We start from the raw sequence: 12,188 nt of genomic DNA, 5'->3' as shown, positions 1-12,188 counted from the left end.
AAGGTTTATAGAAGTCAAATTGTCAAATGATCTGTATGATTTACCTCTAATCCAGACAGCACTGGTCTATATCTCAAAATTTGCCTGCAGTAAACCTCTTCTTCTGTAAAACTGTCACATTTAGACATTTCTCACAATAAACCATGCAGACATCCAAACACGCGTTGTATAAGCAGCACATGTACTATACCACAGACTGAGTAAACTGTGTATTTTTTTTTATTGTTTACTACATAACACGCAGTTTTTCCATATTTAGCCAAAATCAAGCCATATTGTTCAACTAAATCAAATACAAACCAGTTCTTATTTAGGATGAGGCCTACCATTAGAAAACAAAAGGAGTAAAGGCAGCATACATTTCTACTCCTAATCCATATACAGTTCACAAGATGTACATGGCTGTGCAATGCGCTAAAGCTTATTCTCTTGAAATAAACACACACCAGCCTGTAATCCCCTCTTTTTTAAGCCTGCATTAATCAAATATGTTAAGAAAAAACAAGCACTGTAAGCAGGACAGAGCTCCAGAGCTGGCACGTCACTTGAAAACTCTCATGCTGTGGAGCTGATGGGGGAGCCGAGGTGCCATCAGAGCAATCACAGAAAGCGTCAATCATCCAGCCTCCAGTTTCTTCTGGTCAGTTAGGACTCAGGAATAAATCTAGATTTTAGACTGTTGAGTAAATAGATATTTCTATGTACCTCTATGTTATCATTCCTGAGGAACAAAATAGAGCAAGCGTTAGAAGATGCCTCCCATTTTCCTAGCTGCCAAGACCCTTTACTTCACTAGAGCTCAGCTGTGTTTATTTGAAGAAAGATTAGACTGTGCATTTTTTTAAAAAAAGAAAAGATGGCTTTTAACAGTATAGCATTGCCCAGGAAAATGAGTTTCAGAACTTTTAATTATACAAGCTGCTTATTGAACCAGCTTCTCATTATTCTTTGAATATTATACAGCTTCCTCTCTGTTTGCAGGCAAGCACTCACCTGCGAACGTAACTCAGGATCTGGAGGCCAATCTACTCTGTCAGACAGTTTCTAAGAACTGCAGCATGTGCTGCTTTGGATGAAGCAGCTCAATACTGTACAAATGTTTCTATGGTGACACCACGAGAGAACATTTTGTTCTAGCACCCCAAATGGTCATACAGCCCTGACTTAGGACTTGTCTACACTCAAATCCAAAACTAGGGATGAGAAAGGGCAAGATGAAAGAACCAGAAGACTTTTATTTTTATTTTTTTTTTGCTTTTCTTTGTCAGCATGGCTGCATCAGGAAACATAAATACTTTGGCTAAAGGGCAATTTCTGGGCAGCTGAAGTCATGCACGTGCTGCCTTGTAGGCGAAGGGACGGCTTGAGTCTCCCAGCCCTCTTTTTGTTCATTAATAACAGGTCCCGAAGATTTCAACAAAATATCTTTCCATTAGAAATAGTTCTAATGGTCTCATAGCAAAGTATTTTCAATGAGTAAATCCATTTGACAGAAGTGCTTCAGAAATACTTCCACAAAACATCTCAATTATTTTCTTCTGCACATTATCAGGGGTATGCTACCTTTGTAATAGTTTACTTTTTGTTAAAGAATGAAAATGAAATTATCTCACGTAGATAAGTGTCTAATGGCTCTTCCTCCATTTCCTGTCTTATGCAGGTTACATTCAGATGGTGGCAGCAGTCTAAATGTGAAACAGCACCCCTTCCACACTGTCCCAGATAAAGGCAAAAATCTAGAAGCGGGAGACTATCTCAGAGCCCAGCTGAGGTCTGACAGTTAAAATAGGGGAGAACAAGCCGATAAACCAACTTCAAAATAAGAAAAATACAATGTACACATCAGAATACAATAAAGTCTCCCAAAGACTTATGTTCTGGCAAACCTTGAAAAAAAAACCAACTGATTAATGTCCTACTACTTCTAGGAAGCTTATGCTTCACAAACAAGTATTTTAACTCGACCCAAATTTATTCCTCCTCAAGTTAGCAGTTTGAACACTTGTATAGTCTTTTTCATTCCAGAAAATTCTAGATTCCATTTTTAGAAGAGAAAGTTCTATAAATCGAGTGCCTTTTCTTGGCATAAAAAGTCAAAAGAAAAAAACTTCTACTAATGCAAATCTGTAAACCAAGCATGCTCTGTATGCAATCAGGATTAAATCTTCTTTAAGCAAGGCCTGCTGTTTCTTTCCATTATATCAGATAGTGGAAGAGGCACACATTCCTTCAGGGACACAGAAGTGGCTGTGACAGTTTGCTCAAGAATATCTGCAGTTATAGCATTGAAAATATACCTGGCACAACCTCACAGAAGAGCAGGGAAGGGGTGGGGAGAGAGACAGACAGAGAGAGAATGTGAGAAGTGAAGTTGTGTGATTACAAAGCCTATGAAGAGTAATTTTTCTTTTGAAAGATAAGCCACCAAAATATAAATGGATGGCCTGCAATCTTGTTAACTCAATCTGGCACAATAAGGTCAACTCAAACAGCAGGAAAGAGAATGCAAATCTCCTTGAAACCTTTTATGGTTATGTTTTTGAAGCTCCGAGGTACTCTAAATGCAGTCCTCTTTCCTGTAAGTGATACAGGACACCCCACCTAAGTAAAAGGGCACCAACAGGCACAATCCAAGTTTCTGCTGCTAACAGCAGAAAACGTGAAGCAAAATTGATACTCAAAGATAAACAATTACTGGAAAATCCACTGAACTAAGCCTGGTGGGGCCCACAACCATGTGACGAAACTCATTCTCTAAAAAGAATTATTATTTTTTAATTAAAGGGCATATTTTAGTTTTTTGAAATACATTTTTCATCCCAGGCTGAAACAATCCGTGCAGTTTCAGCCTCCTTCTTGAAAAGAAAGGACATGTAAGCATCAGCACTTTTACTTTTCTTCTCACTGCCTTCTACCCATTTGCAGGGAGAGGAAGCTTGATGTTTGTAGAAACTCATGTCAACATAGTTTCAATCCACTTTTCATCAGGTTTGTAACAACAGCCTCAAAAGTGCAACTTTTCCCTTCTACAGCAACGTGGAACTACAATGCCTTTGTTCCAGCTTCCCTAGCATTCATCTTTCGATTCTCAGAAGCTCTAAGACACATGGTACCAAACGAAGTGTGCTTTCATTCTACAGGACTTTTAAAAAATATGTAAGATGAGATACTTGCACTAAATGCTTCTAAGTATAGTAAAGACTTCTGCAAATTCTTCTGTTACCCCTACATCTATACACAGCCATTAAGAAAAAGAGAGCCGAGAGTATTCTACATACCAGTAATGAGGAAAGGCTTTATGAAATATATTCTCAGGTAATCAAAGACTTACTACCAGCAACATGTAGGCTAGTGAATACCACATCCTTTTTGACCACGTTAATAGCAGCAACAACTAAAGACCATACTGAAGTGAGGTCCTAGGACAGCTCAGAAAAACTTAACTGTCTGTATTCTGTCAATACCCAATCAATTACTTTTTCTATCTACAGGTTTGATTTCTGTAGTTTCACTTGCCTAAGACTGAAGAAGTGACTATGGTCGACACATTCCCAAAATCTGCTTGATGTGTTAACTCTAATTCCCGTTTCCAGGATACGCTTAATCCACAGTCATGCCAACACCTAAATTAGCAATTTGGTTTAAAATGATGTTCACCCTATGTCTACTTTACATATTATTAAGTTCTGCCTGTCTTTGAAATGTCATGACTTGCAAGACATGACGTGCTGATTAGAGTACACAACAGGGAAGAAGGTGCAGGAAAATAAATAGTAATGGTGCAGAAAAACAAAGCAGAGAACACAGGAAGAGAAAATACCCTGTGGAATACATCTGCGTTTCGCAATTTTGCATTTTTTGCTAACATATGAACACACTGTCACACACTTTAAACTCTTTCACAAAGGACATTGAAGATTCACTTAAATGAATTCTCATCCTCTTCTATAAGCAAGGCTTAATCAGCAACACACCTCACCTGAAGGAACAGAGCCAAGAACACACTCTCTACTCTACACTCGCTACATTTTAAGCGCCTCATGCCACTTGGCCAAATCAACCAATGTCAGCTTTCCTTGACCTCTTCTGTTCACCCAAACTACTGAAGCCATGCCAGTGCAACCACGTACAGCACAGATAGGCTAACTGTACTGCCACATAGATAGTATTTTAACAAACTAACAATACCATGTGTTTGCAAACACAACGTGAAGGTTTCTATAAACAGACATAATTTCCAAAATTCTCCTGTTGCATGGCCTCCACACTTCTAAGAGCCTCAGGAACTGCAAAATAAGAGCAAGTGACATGGCAACTTTATAAACTAATTTATCTCCTGAGAAAGAAGAAAAGCATTAATAAAAGTTGAATAACAATCTAGAAGTTTAGCAACAAGTTCCTTTTATTTTGTAGTTCAGTCTACACTCCTAACACAGAATCTTGCAGAATGAAGAACTATGTACTTCTCCCACTTCCCTTCAATTTTTTGACTTCAGTCAGGAATAATAATCAAGCTTTTAAAACAGGAAACGACCCACCACCAAACCAACCACAAAAAACACAGCCCTTACTTATTTGCCTACACTTTCTGCCTCAGAGAATCTTTTGCCAGGGTATTACTCTCCATTAAGCATCTCGATACTAAATACAAGTGTAAGATAATAAACAGGGCTTATGTTTGCACTCTTCAGAGAAGGCCAACTAATACTTCAACTGAATTCTTTACTACTTAAAAAAGCCTTAGTGCTATAGTTTTGATTATTAACAGACCCCGACAGCAGCAAGAGCTTTGTATCTCTCGATTTAAGGAGGGAAAAACACACACATGTAATAGGTTCATTTTTTTTTGCCTGTATTATGTAAAAGAATTACAGAATAACAAGACAGGAGTACTTACTTAGCCATGAGTTTTGCTATTCGATGACAGTCATTCTTGTCGTAAAACCAGATACTGTAAATTGACACTTGAAAATAAAAAAAGGCAAGTGTGAGACAAGGGTTGAAAGAATAAAAAAAAATCAGTAGAAAGGAAGCAAAAAACAACAGCCCATTAGCCCAGTAATGTATGAATTAACATCAATTTCCACTCAAATATTCTCTGCATGACCAGGTACCATTTATAAAGTAATTACAAATAGCATGTGGGTAAACACAAATACAATGTAAAACAAATTAAACGGACGGACTACAAAATGCTGATGCTTGTTCACAGGTAGAAGAGGCAAGCAAATGAAGTTTTACATGCCAGATGGTTTCTCACTATGGTTGCAACCTTCTATTTCGAATGGCAGACCTTACCATTAAACTAGGCTGAAGAATATCCACATAGTTTTTGAACGCTCATTTTCAACACTGCCAGGTTTTGAAGTTCAACAAAAGCGTTCGAATTGCAGTATGACAATTCAGTCACAGGCTCTCTCTAAAGGTTCCCTCTCTTAATTCTTTTCATGAGAAGCAGTTGTACAGGAAGGGAGTGATAACAACGCTCCAGCTGTACTGGCACGTTCACGGAGCAGCTTAAACCCAGATTCATACTGAACCCTGCTCTTCGAAGGCAGCAATGACAAACCAGCAAGGGCAAAAGGCTTCCAGCTCAGCAAGACACCCAGCACAACTCTGTTTTTCAGGGCAAGTACAATTCCACTGAAACTTCGCCAAGTTAGAGCCTGATCACTCAGTGAAAGACACAGCAGAGCAAGAAACGTGGTCAGCAGTGCTACATACTATTTCTTCATCAGCAGCCCCACTTTAAAGATGCCATTTTCACCCAAATACATCCTCATCTCCTCATTGTCCCCACAGTTGTGCCAACACAACAGATCTGCAAACTATTCTCACAACTGTATTCGATCCATTTCACACAGCAGGTTATTTTAAATTCTGGTTCAACTATGAAATTTACCAATGCAGAGTGTGCAAGTACCTCAAAGGCAATTAGACACTTGACATATGTTACCACTGGAATATTTTCATTTCTGAACAGATATTTTTAGCCTTTTAAAATTCAGCTTCATAGCACAGTTCATGCCAATGTTTTCATTAAGTTGAAATCCTTACAGAAAAAGAAAGGAACAAGTTAAAAATGAACACACTACCTTTCCTAGCTGGATATACATTTAATTTCAATTTTTTGTTTTTCTTTTAAAAGACAAAAAAAACACCCAAAAAAACCTCAAAGTCTCAACAAAGGCCTACTCAAGGTTATTTAAGCCACAGCAAAGACTGTGATTATTTACCAAACATAATTTTCTAGAACTTCCAGTTATCCTAGGCTTGCTGTGTTGGACCAAAGAAGTCATGCCCACACCTCGCTTCTATAACAAGATCTTAAGACAAACTGAAGTTGTACTTTGCTTCATCTTCTTATGTTTTTTTCTTTTTCCTTAAGTAACTATAGTCATTTAACTTTCTTTGCAAGTTCCAGATGAAGTAATAGCCAATAAAGATTTTCTAGCCGTAAAAAAATAAATATAGCACAACTTAAGCTATTTTCTCCTTGCAAAACACGTAAGCCAACTGACGAGCACATTGCCAACATTTATGAAATATTTATGAAAATTTATCACCTCATACGACTGGACTGTTTACTGCATTAAGGCTCGACAGCATTTCAGTGTGAGCTGTTTCTTTAGTCATGTAGGATATTTTAACACTAAAGAAAAGCTCTTTCCCTTCCCTGACTCCTGTATCAGACGAACTACTAAAAGAAGAAAGATTCTTCAAAAGCATACTTGCTGAAGAAATAAAGATAAGGAACCTATAATGATATCTTAATGGGATAAGTGGTAAGAGTCACACACTGTTCTGCCAGACACAGGCCTACACAAGACCTGAAGCCGATTGAAATCTCAGCTCTGCCTACAGAGCATCATTTTTTTCCTCACTTTGTACTACTGGCAAACAATCACAGGGAGTCACCACAAAACATTAGCAGTATCACAAAGTTCTAAAGCAGATTACGAACAAGCAAACTTGGGCATTATGTTAGATATGGTCTGACAGACTGGAATGCTTACCTCCCTCTTTTCAGAGGAGGACTCATCGGTACCATCAGTTCAGCTCCTTTGCTCCAGTTATCTCCAAACTTTCTGCCACAACTGCCTTACTACATTTGATGTATTTAATGTGTATAGAACTTCAGCTATGAACATCCTCGCATTAGGAGTTGGTACTTCCCAATTCTTTTGCTATACGTGATCTTACTACACCCAGCAGAAACATCAGCTGAACGTTTGTATGCCTAATGGCACATCTTTCTACTGCAGCTCTCTAATAGTTTCAGCCTAAACTGACTCGTTTTTCCAACTACTTTAACACTTTTACTCTAGCTTTTCTACATCAAACGCTAGGCAGCATCTTCAGTAATCAAGCAGACAGCGTAGTCATAATAATACTTCGGTGCCATTCACATTACACTGACACACATGAAGTCATGAGTAATCCTTAATCATGGCCAAACCAGACCTGATAAAATTAAAATACGTCAGTTATCTTAATCTAAATTCTTCTTGGACATTAGGTACCTGGGCAAGTTAATTACATCACTTTGATTAAAAGCAGTGACTCGTAAGTATTAATCTAAACATGTAATGCTAGCTTCTCATCCTGGCTCCTTCTCTGTTGTGCTTCCACTGCTACAAGGAGCAGTCAGATCACCGTTCCAGCACTGCCCGGCTACCGGAGGTAAATTTGGAGCGGAGACAGCTGAGTGCCACAGCCGGACAGAGGCCACACTCTGGCAACTTAAAGTAAGGCTTCATGCCACGGCTGCAGTTGCACTTCAGGTTTCATTTCAAGTTAGGGAAAATAAACAGTGTCGCCACCCTTACATTCTCACAACTTTGCCGTGACTCAGTTTACCCCAATCCACCCTCTCCCTTATGTCAGCCAGGTAAACTTGAATCCAGACCAGTTCCCCGATATTGTTTGACAAACAATGTCAGCTTGACAAACATGCCATCTGGTACCAGAGAAAAGACAGAAACAAGAAGCTGAGGGCTGCACAGTAAGGCAAAATGGTTAAAATGTTCACGTAATACTATGCCAAAAGGAAAGTATACAGGATTCATCAGCAGTGCCAGTTTGAGAGATTGCAAACTACCACTCTCTTGCTTTAACCAGGTTAGCCATTTGTGCAGATACAGCTTTACCTCATCCAAAACAATGGTAAATTGTAAAATGGATCGTAACTAGCTGGAAGAGCTGCTGGGAAGAGAGAAAAAAAATTACAGTTTCAATTCGGATGTTATCCTACAACAACTGAAAGTGGGGGACAATATCCCTTCCAACTCCCTCTGCAAAAAATGGGTTCGTATTTTGAAACCACCCTAAAAAGAAATCATGGAAGATAACCCAATCTCACCCCCATTAAAAACAAAAAGCTGATACATACATCATTTTACACCTCAAGTAGAAAGCAGGTGTATAAAGTGATTTCTCTCAATGCTCATATTTCTTTCAGTAGTAAGATTAGCTGAAATGCCACGGCCCCCCAGCCATTGTGCTCTAATCTCTTCCTCATTCACAACTCTTATTTTTTTCAATTAAAATATTAGACTGTCACATAGATTTATAAGTCATTACAAATCATTTTAAAACATCCCTCCCCTTGTCATTGCTTTGAATATCAAAGGCTATTTCACAAACAGTGTTCACAGCACAATCCCACCAGCAGTCGCACTGGAGTAATTCAGCAGGTGGCAAACAGCAGCCACGTCCAGGATCAGAAACACTGGAACAAACTCCCATCTGACAAAGCACTGCACAGAACGAGAGGGATTACTACTACGCAACACTGAACTAGAGCAGAAAACCCCTTCTAGTTCGAATGCCATTTTTCAGGTCAAACAAAATATTTTTAGCACTGCTTAGCAGCTTTCAATGGTTCTTCCCCTCCCCCTAGCTCGCATTGCTGCTTCTGCTGTAAAGGTATCAAGAACAGGCTCCTTCCTTATCTCGGACTAAAGCACTGGGTTAATGCGCTTGCTGGAGAGCCCTTCAGCTGCTCCAGCTGCAGAGATGTGTTATGTTCACTGCCTCATCAGCTGGGCGGGGGGAGAGGGTGAGAATATGATGAGATACTTTCCTTAACTGTAAAGATTCCCTGATTCGAAACCAATCAGAAGCTCCTGCAAAGAATTTAAAAAGCCATTTGAAATCAAGCAACTCACTTTTGGTTTGCTGTTCTGAATACGAGTGTTTATCATTAATGATAACGCAGGGTACAAAGTGCTGTCATCCAACTTTTACATTTAAAAGTACAAACCTCCCCAAATCCATTACTTTTGTTTCACTCTTACCTTTGGATAAGGAGTAAGAAGAAAGGGGAATAAACACACCAAACAATGACCATTTATTTTATTTTTTAAGTTTTACACTTGGCATGTGCCTTTTCAGAACCATGGAAGTAAATCTGCCTGACCTTCCAAAAGAACTAGCTTGGATTAAAAAGCCTTTTAATCAAGACCGACACCACCGATACAAAGGGAAAGTTATAAATGAGAAGCACTTAGAAGAATACTTCTTGCAGACCTTTAGAGGTAAGATGGTCATTGACTAAAATTTTTACTAGTTTTCCTTTATTATTTAGCAAAGTATCTACTTGTAAAAAAAAAAAAACAACAAAACTGCTGCACAGGAGCCACCACGCTCCAATTTCTCACATTACAGACTGAAAGAAAGTACAGAACTTTTAGACTAGGCTATTGTTATTGTTACAGACAGAGCCACAACCATTTTTTAAAATGGATTTTAACATACTTTTTCTCAAAATACAAACGAGGAAAGTTGATGGAGATACATCAGTAGGATTCAGTGCTTCAGGAACAAATACTCTGAACACTCTAAAGAACTTGCAAGTCTCCAGACAGAAAGCTGGACAAGGATCTCATGTACACAGCGACACACACTCCCGATGAAGCAATAATAAATAACACATTAAGTATGAAGCATAATCTAAAAGGTCTAACTTTTGAGAAGAATTCTAAATGCAAAATCTGTTACGTTACCAATCAAGAAAGCGATTGATTGCATTTCTTGATTCATTCTTATTTGGAAATACTAGCTTTCTTTAATTCTATCTAACATTGAAAAGTAGAATTATTTTTTATTTCACCGCTGTAACTGGTACAATGTTTAAGAGCTTCTTAGTCACCGCATTCTGTCATTTATGCTTTAGGATCTGATACTCCTGAATAAGTTGTCTAAGTTTTCAAACAGCATTATATACAAATTTTAAAGTAAACATATCTTGCCTCGAATTTTTAGATTTAAATATTGTTTTGGGGTTTTAATCCTATGATATTGTCAGAATTATTTTGAGAAAAAAACAAGTTGGGAAGTATTTCAGTTACCTGCAAAAGTATTAAAAAGGTATCATTTTCTGAAAAAATGCCTCTGCATGTCTCAGATCTAACCAAAATAGCAACTAATACTTTGACCCAAATGCTTTTCATATCACTCAGTGAACACTAGAGAAGGTAGGTGTACAAAAGATATTTTATCACTTGATCTGTTGTGCTAGTAGTACAACTATGAAAGACACTTTCTTATCCCATCCTGCAAAAAACAGAAAAAAAATACAGAACAGCCGAAGAGAAGTGAGGCCTCCTTTCCCATGGGAATAATATAGCAATTCCCTCAGTTATTCTAAGAGCATAAAAAAACCTTTGTGCAATTACATTAGCTTTAAGCTTGAGATCCTTTAACAATAATTAAGTTCAATTATGCAGCAAACTATAAATTCCATTGTATAGAAAAATGTATTTGCACAAATCGAACTACAAAAGAATGGTAAACCCATCGAGAACACGATTATCTAGCATGACAGGCAAATTCTTCTTATAGCCTCCAGCCAAACAGAAATGTTTATGTATGGCTTGCAAAATTTCTCATATAACTTGTCAGTGACTCTGCACAGACCAGAGTATGTCGCTCAATAGCATCAGAACAGTTCTCATGTCATTTAAGAAAAATGTCAGAGGTCTGAACTGGTGCATATGACAGACTTTGCCCTTATTATCTTCTTAAGGCAGAATCCCAGAGCAAAGTGAAAATATAAAGTTTATAAAACGGTGATATAAATATTGTAATCACTTATAAATATTGTCGACGTGCCACCATGTATTCAAGAGAGGCTCCATAATTTAGCTGTGATCATCTTCTATTTCTACCGTGCCCTGGAAGAGCATCAAGCACCATTTGTCATTGATCTTGTTACAACCTAAATATACAGGCACGCTGCTGTTTGGCAGAGACAAGCAGCAATATTAACAAACAGGAGTTTTGGAAAGCTAAGGAACCAGAATAGTCAGTTCAATAATTCAGCCATTTGAGCAGGACAACTTAATTTTGAACGACCGCAGTAGATTTTCCTCAAACAGGATGCAGAAAACAGTGCAAGAGAAACAGGACTGTTGCCAACACCCTGTTAACAAGGTATTTTTCCATGCCCAATCTAGCAGTCCATCCTCTTTCTGTCATTACAAGATCTCAGAAGAACGTCATGTTAAGTCCTTAGAGATACACACCACAAATCCCTCAGGGATGAGCATTATATTATCTATGGCCTTAGAGCTCCTATTTGAATTGGTCTCAAAAATGCAAAGGTTTTTCATGCCAGCAGGCAGCTGAGCAGAAGCGGACACTTTCCTGCACGAAGAGAACTCCGACGAGAATTGCCTCACCTATCTGTACAACTAGAACACACATGTTGAAGCCTGTAAATACGGATCAGTCCTGGAAGTGGCTTTGCTTATTTAGGTTTCTGGAACAGTATGCAGATAGAGGCAAATGGATTTAAAAACTTTTTAGTTGTATATATACATTTTTTTCCTAACTAATTCAATGGATGGAGATCAGGCAACTGGGGAAACTGCAGGCAAGTAAGAAAATCCCAAACCCAACAACTAAAAGCAGAATATAATGGAGTTAACATGCTGAAATGATAAGGACTAAGAAGCTTACATGGAATTTTCCATACTGCTAAGTTTGTTCTTGAACAAAGCAAACACTAACAGAGTGCACAAAGTGATCTGCTGCCTATTTGTAGCACTCAGGGCAATAACTAACAGCACACTAACTACACTTCACGTCTCCAATTTGCATTCAGTGCAGACTGGTTCTGGACACACCTACGCTCTTTCTAGGAGACAGAATGGAGTGATGAAATACAGGATAGTTTCCAACCA

General features: G+C 38.3%; 1 protein-coding gene across 2 annotated transcripts in view; it reads right to left on the bottom strand.

Moving 5' to 3' along the window:
* Positions 1–12,188, bottom strand: part of DCP1A (decapping mRNA 1A) — a 35,734-nt gene that overhangs the window by 18,589 nt on the left and 4,957 nt on the right. For both annotated transcript variants that reach the window (XM_083795973.1, XM_083795974.1), the window contains exon 4: positions 4,898–4,964. In XM_083795973.1, coding sequence (XP_083652099.1) covers positions 4,898–4,964 — 67 coding nt within the window. The remainder of the gene's footprint in view (positions 1–4,897; positions 4,965–12,188) is intronic.

The sequence above is a fragment of the Anser anser genome (genome assembly GCF_964211835.1).
Source record: "Anser anser genome assembly, chromosome: 12".
Lineage (NCBI taxonomy): Eukaryota > Metazoa > Chordata > Aves > Anseriformes > Anatidae > Anser > Anser anser.
This window is presented reverse-complemented; position numbering and strand designations above follow the sequence as displayed.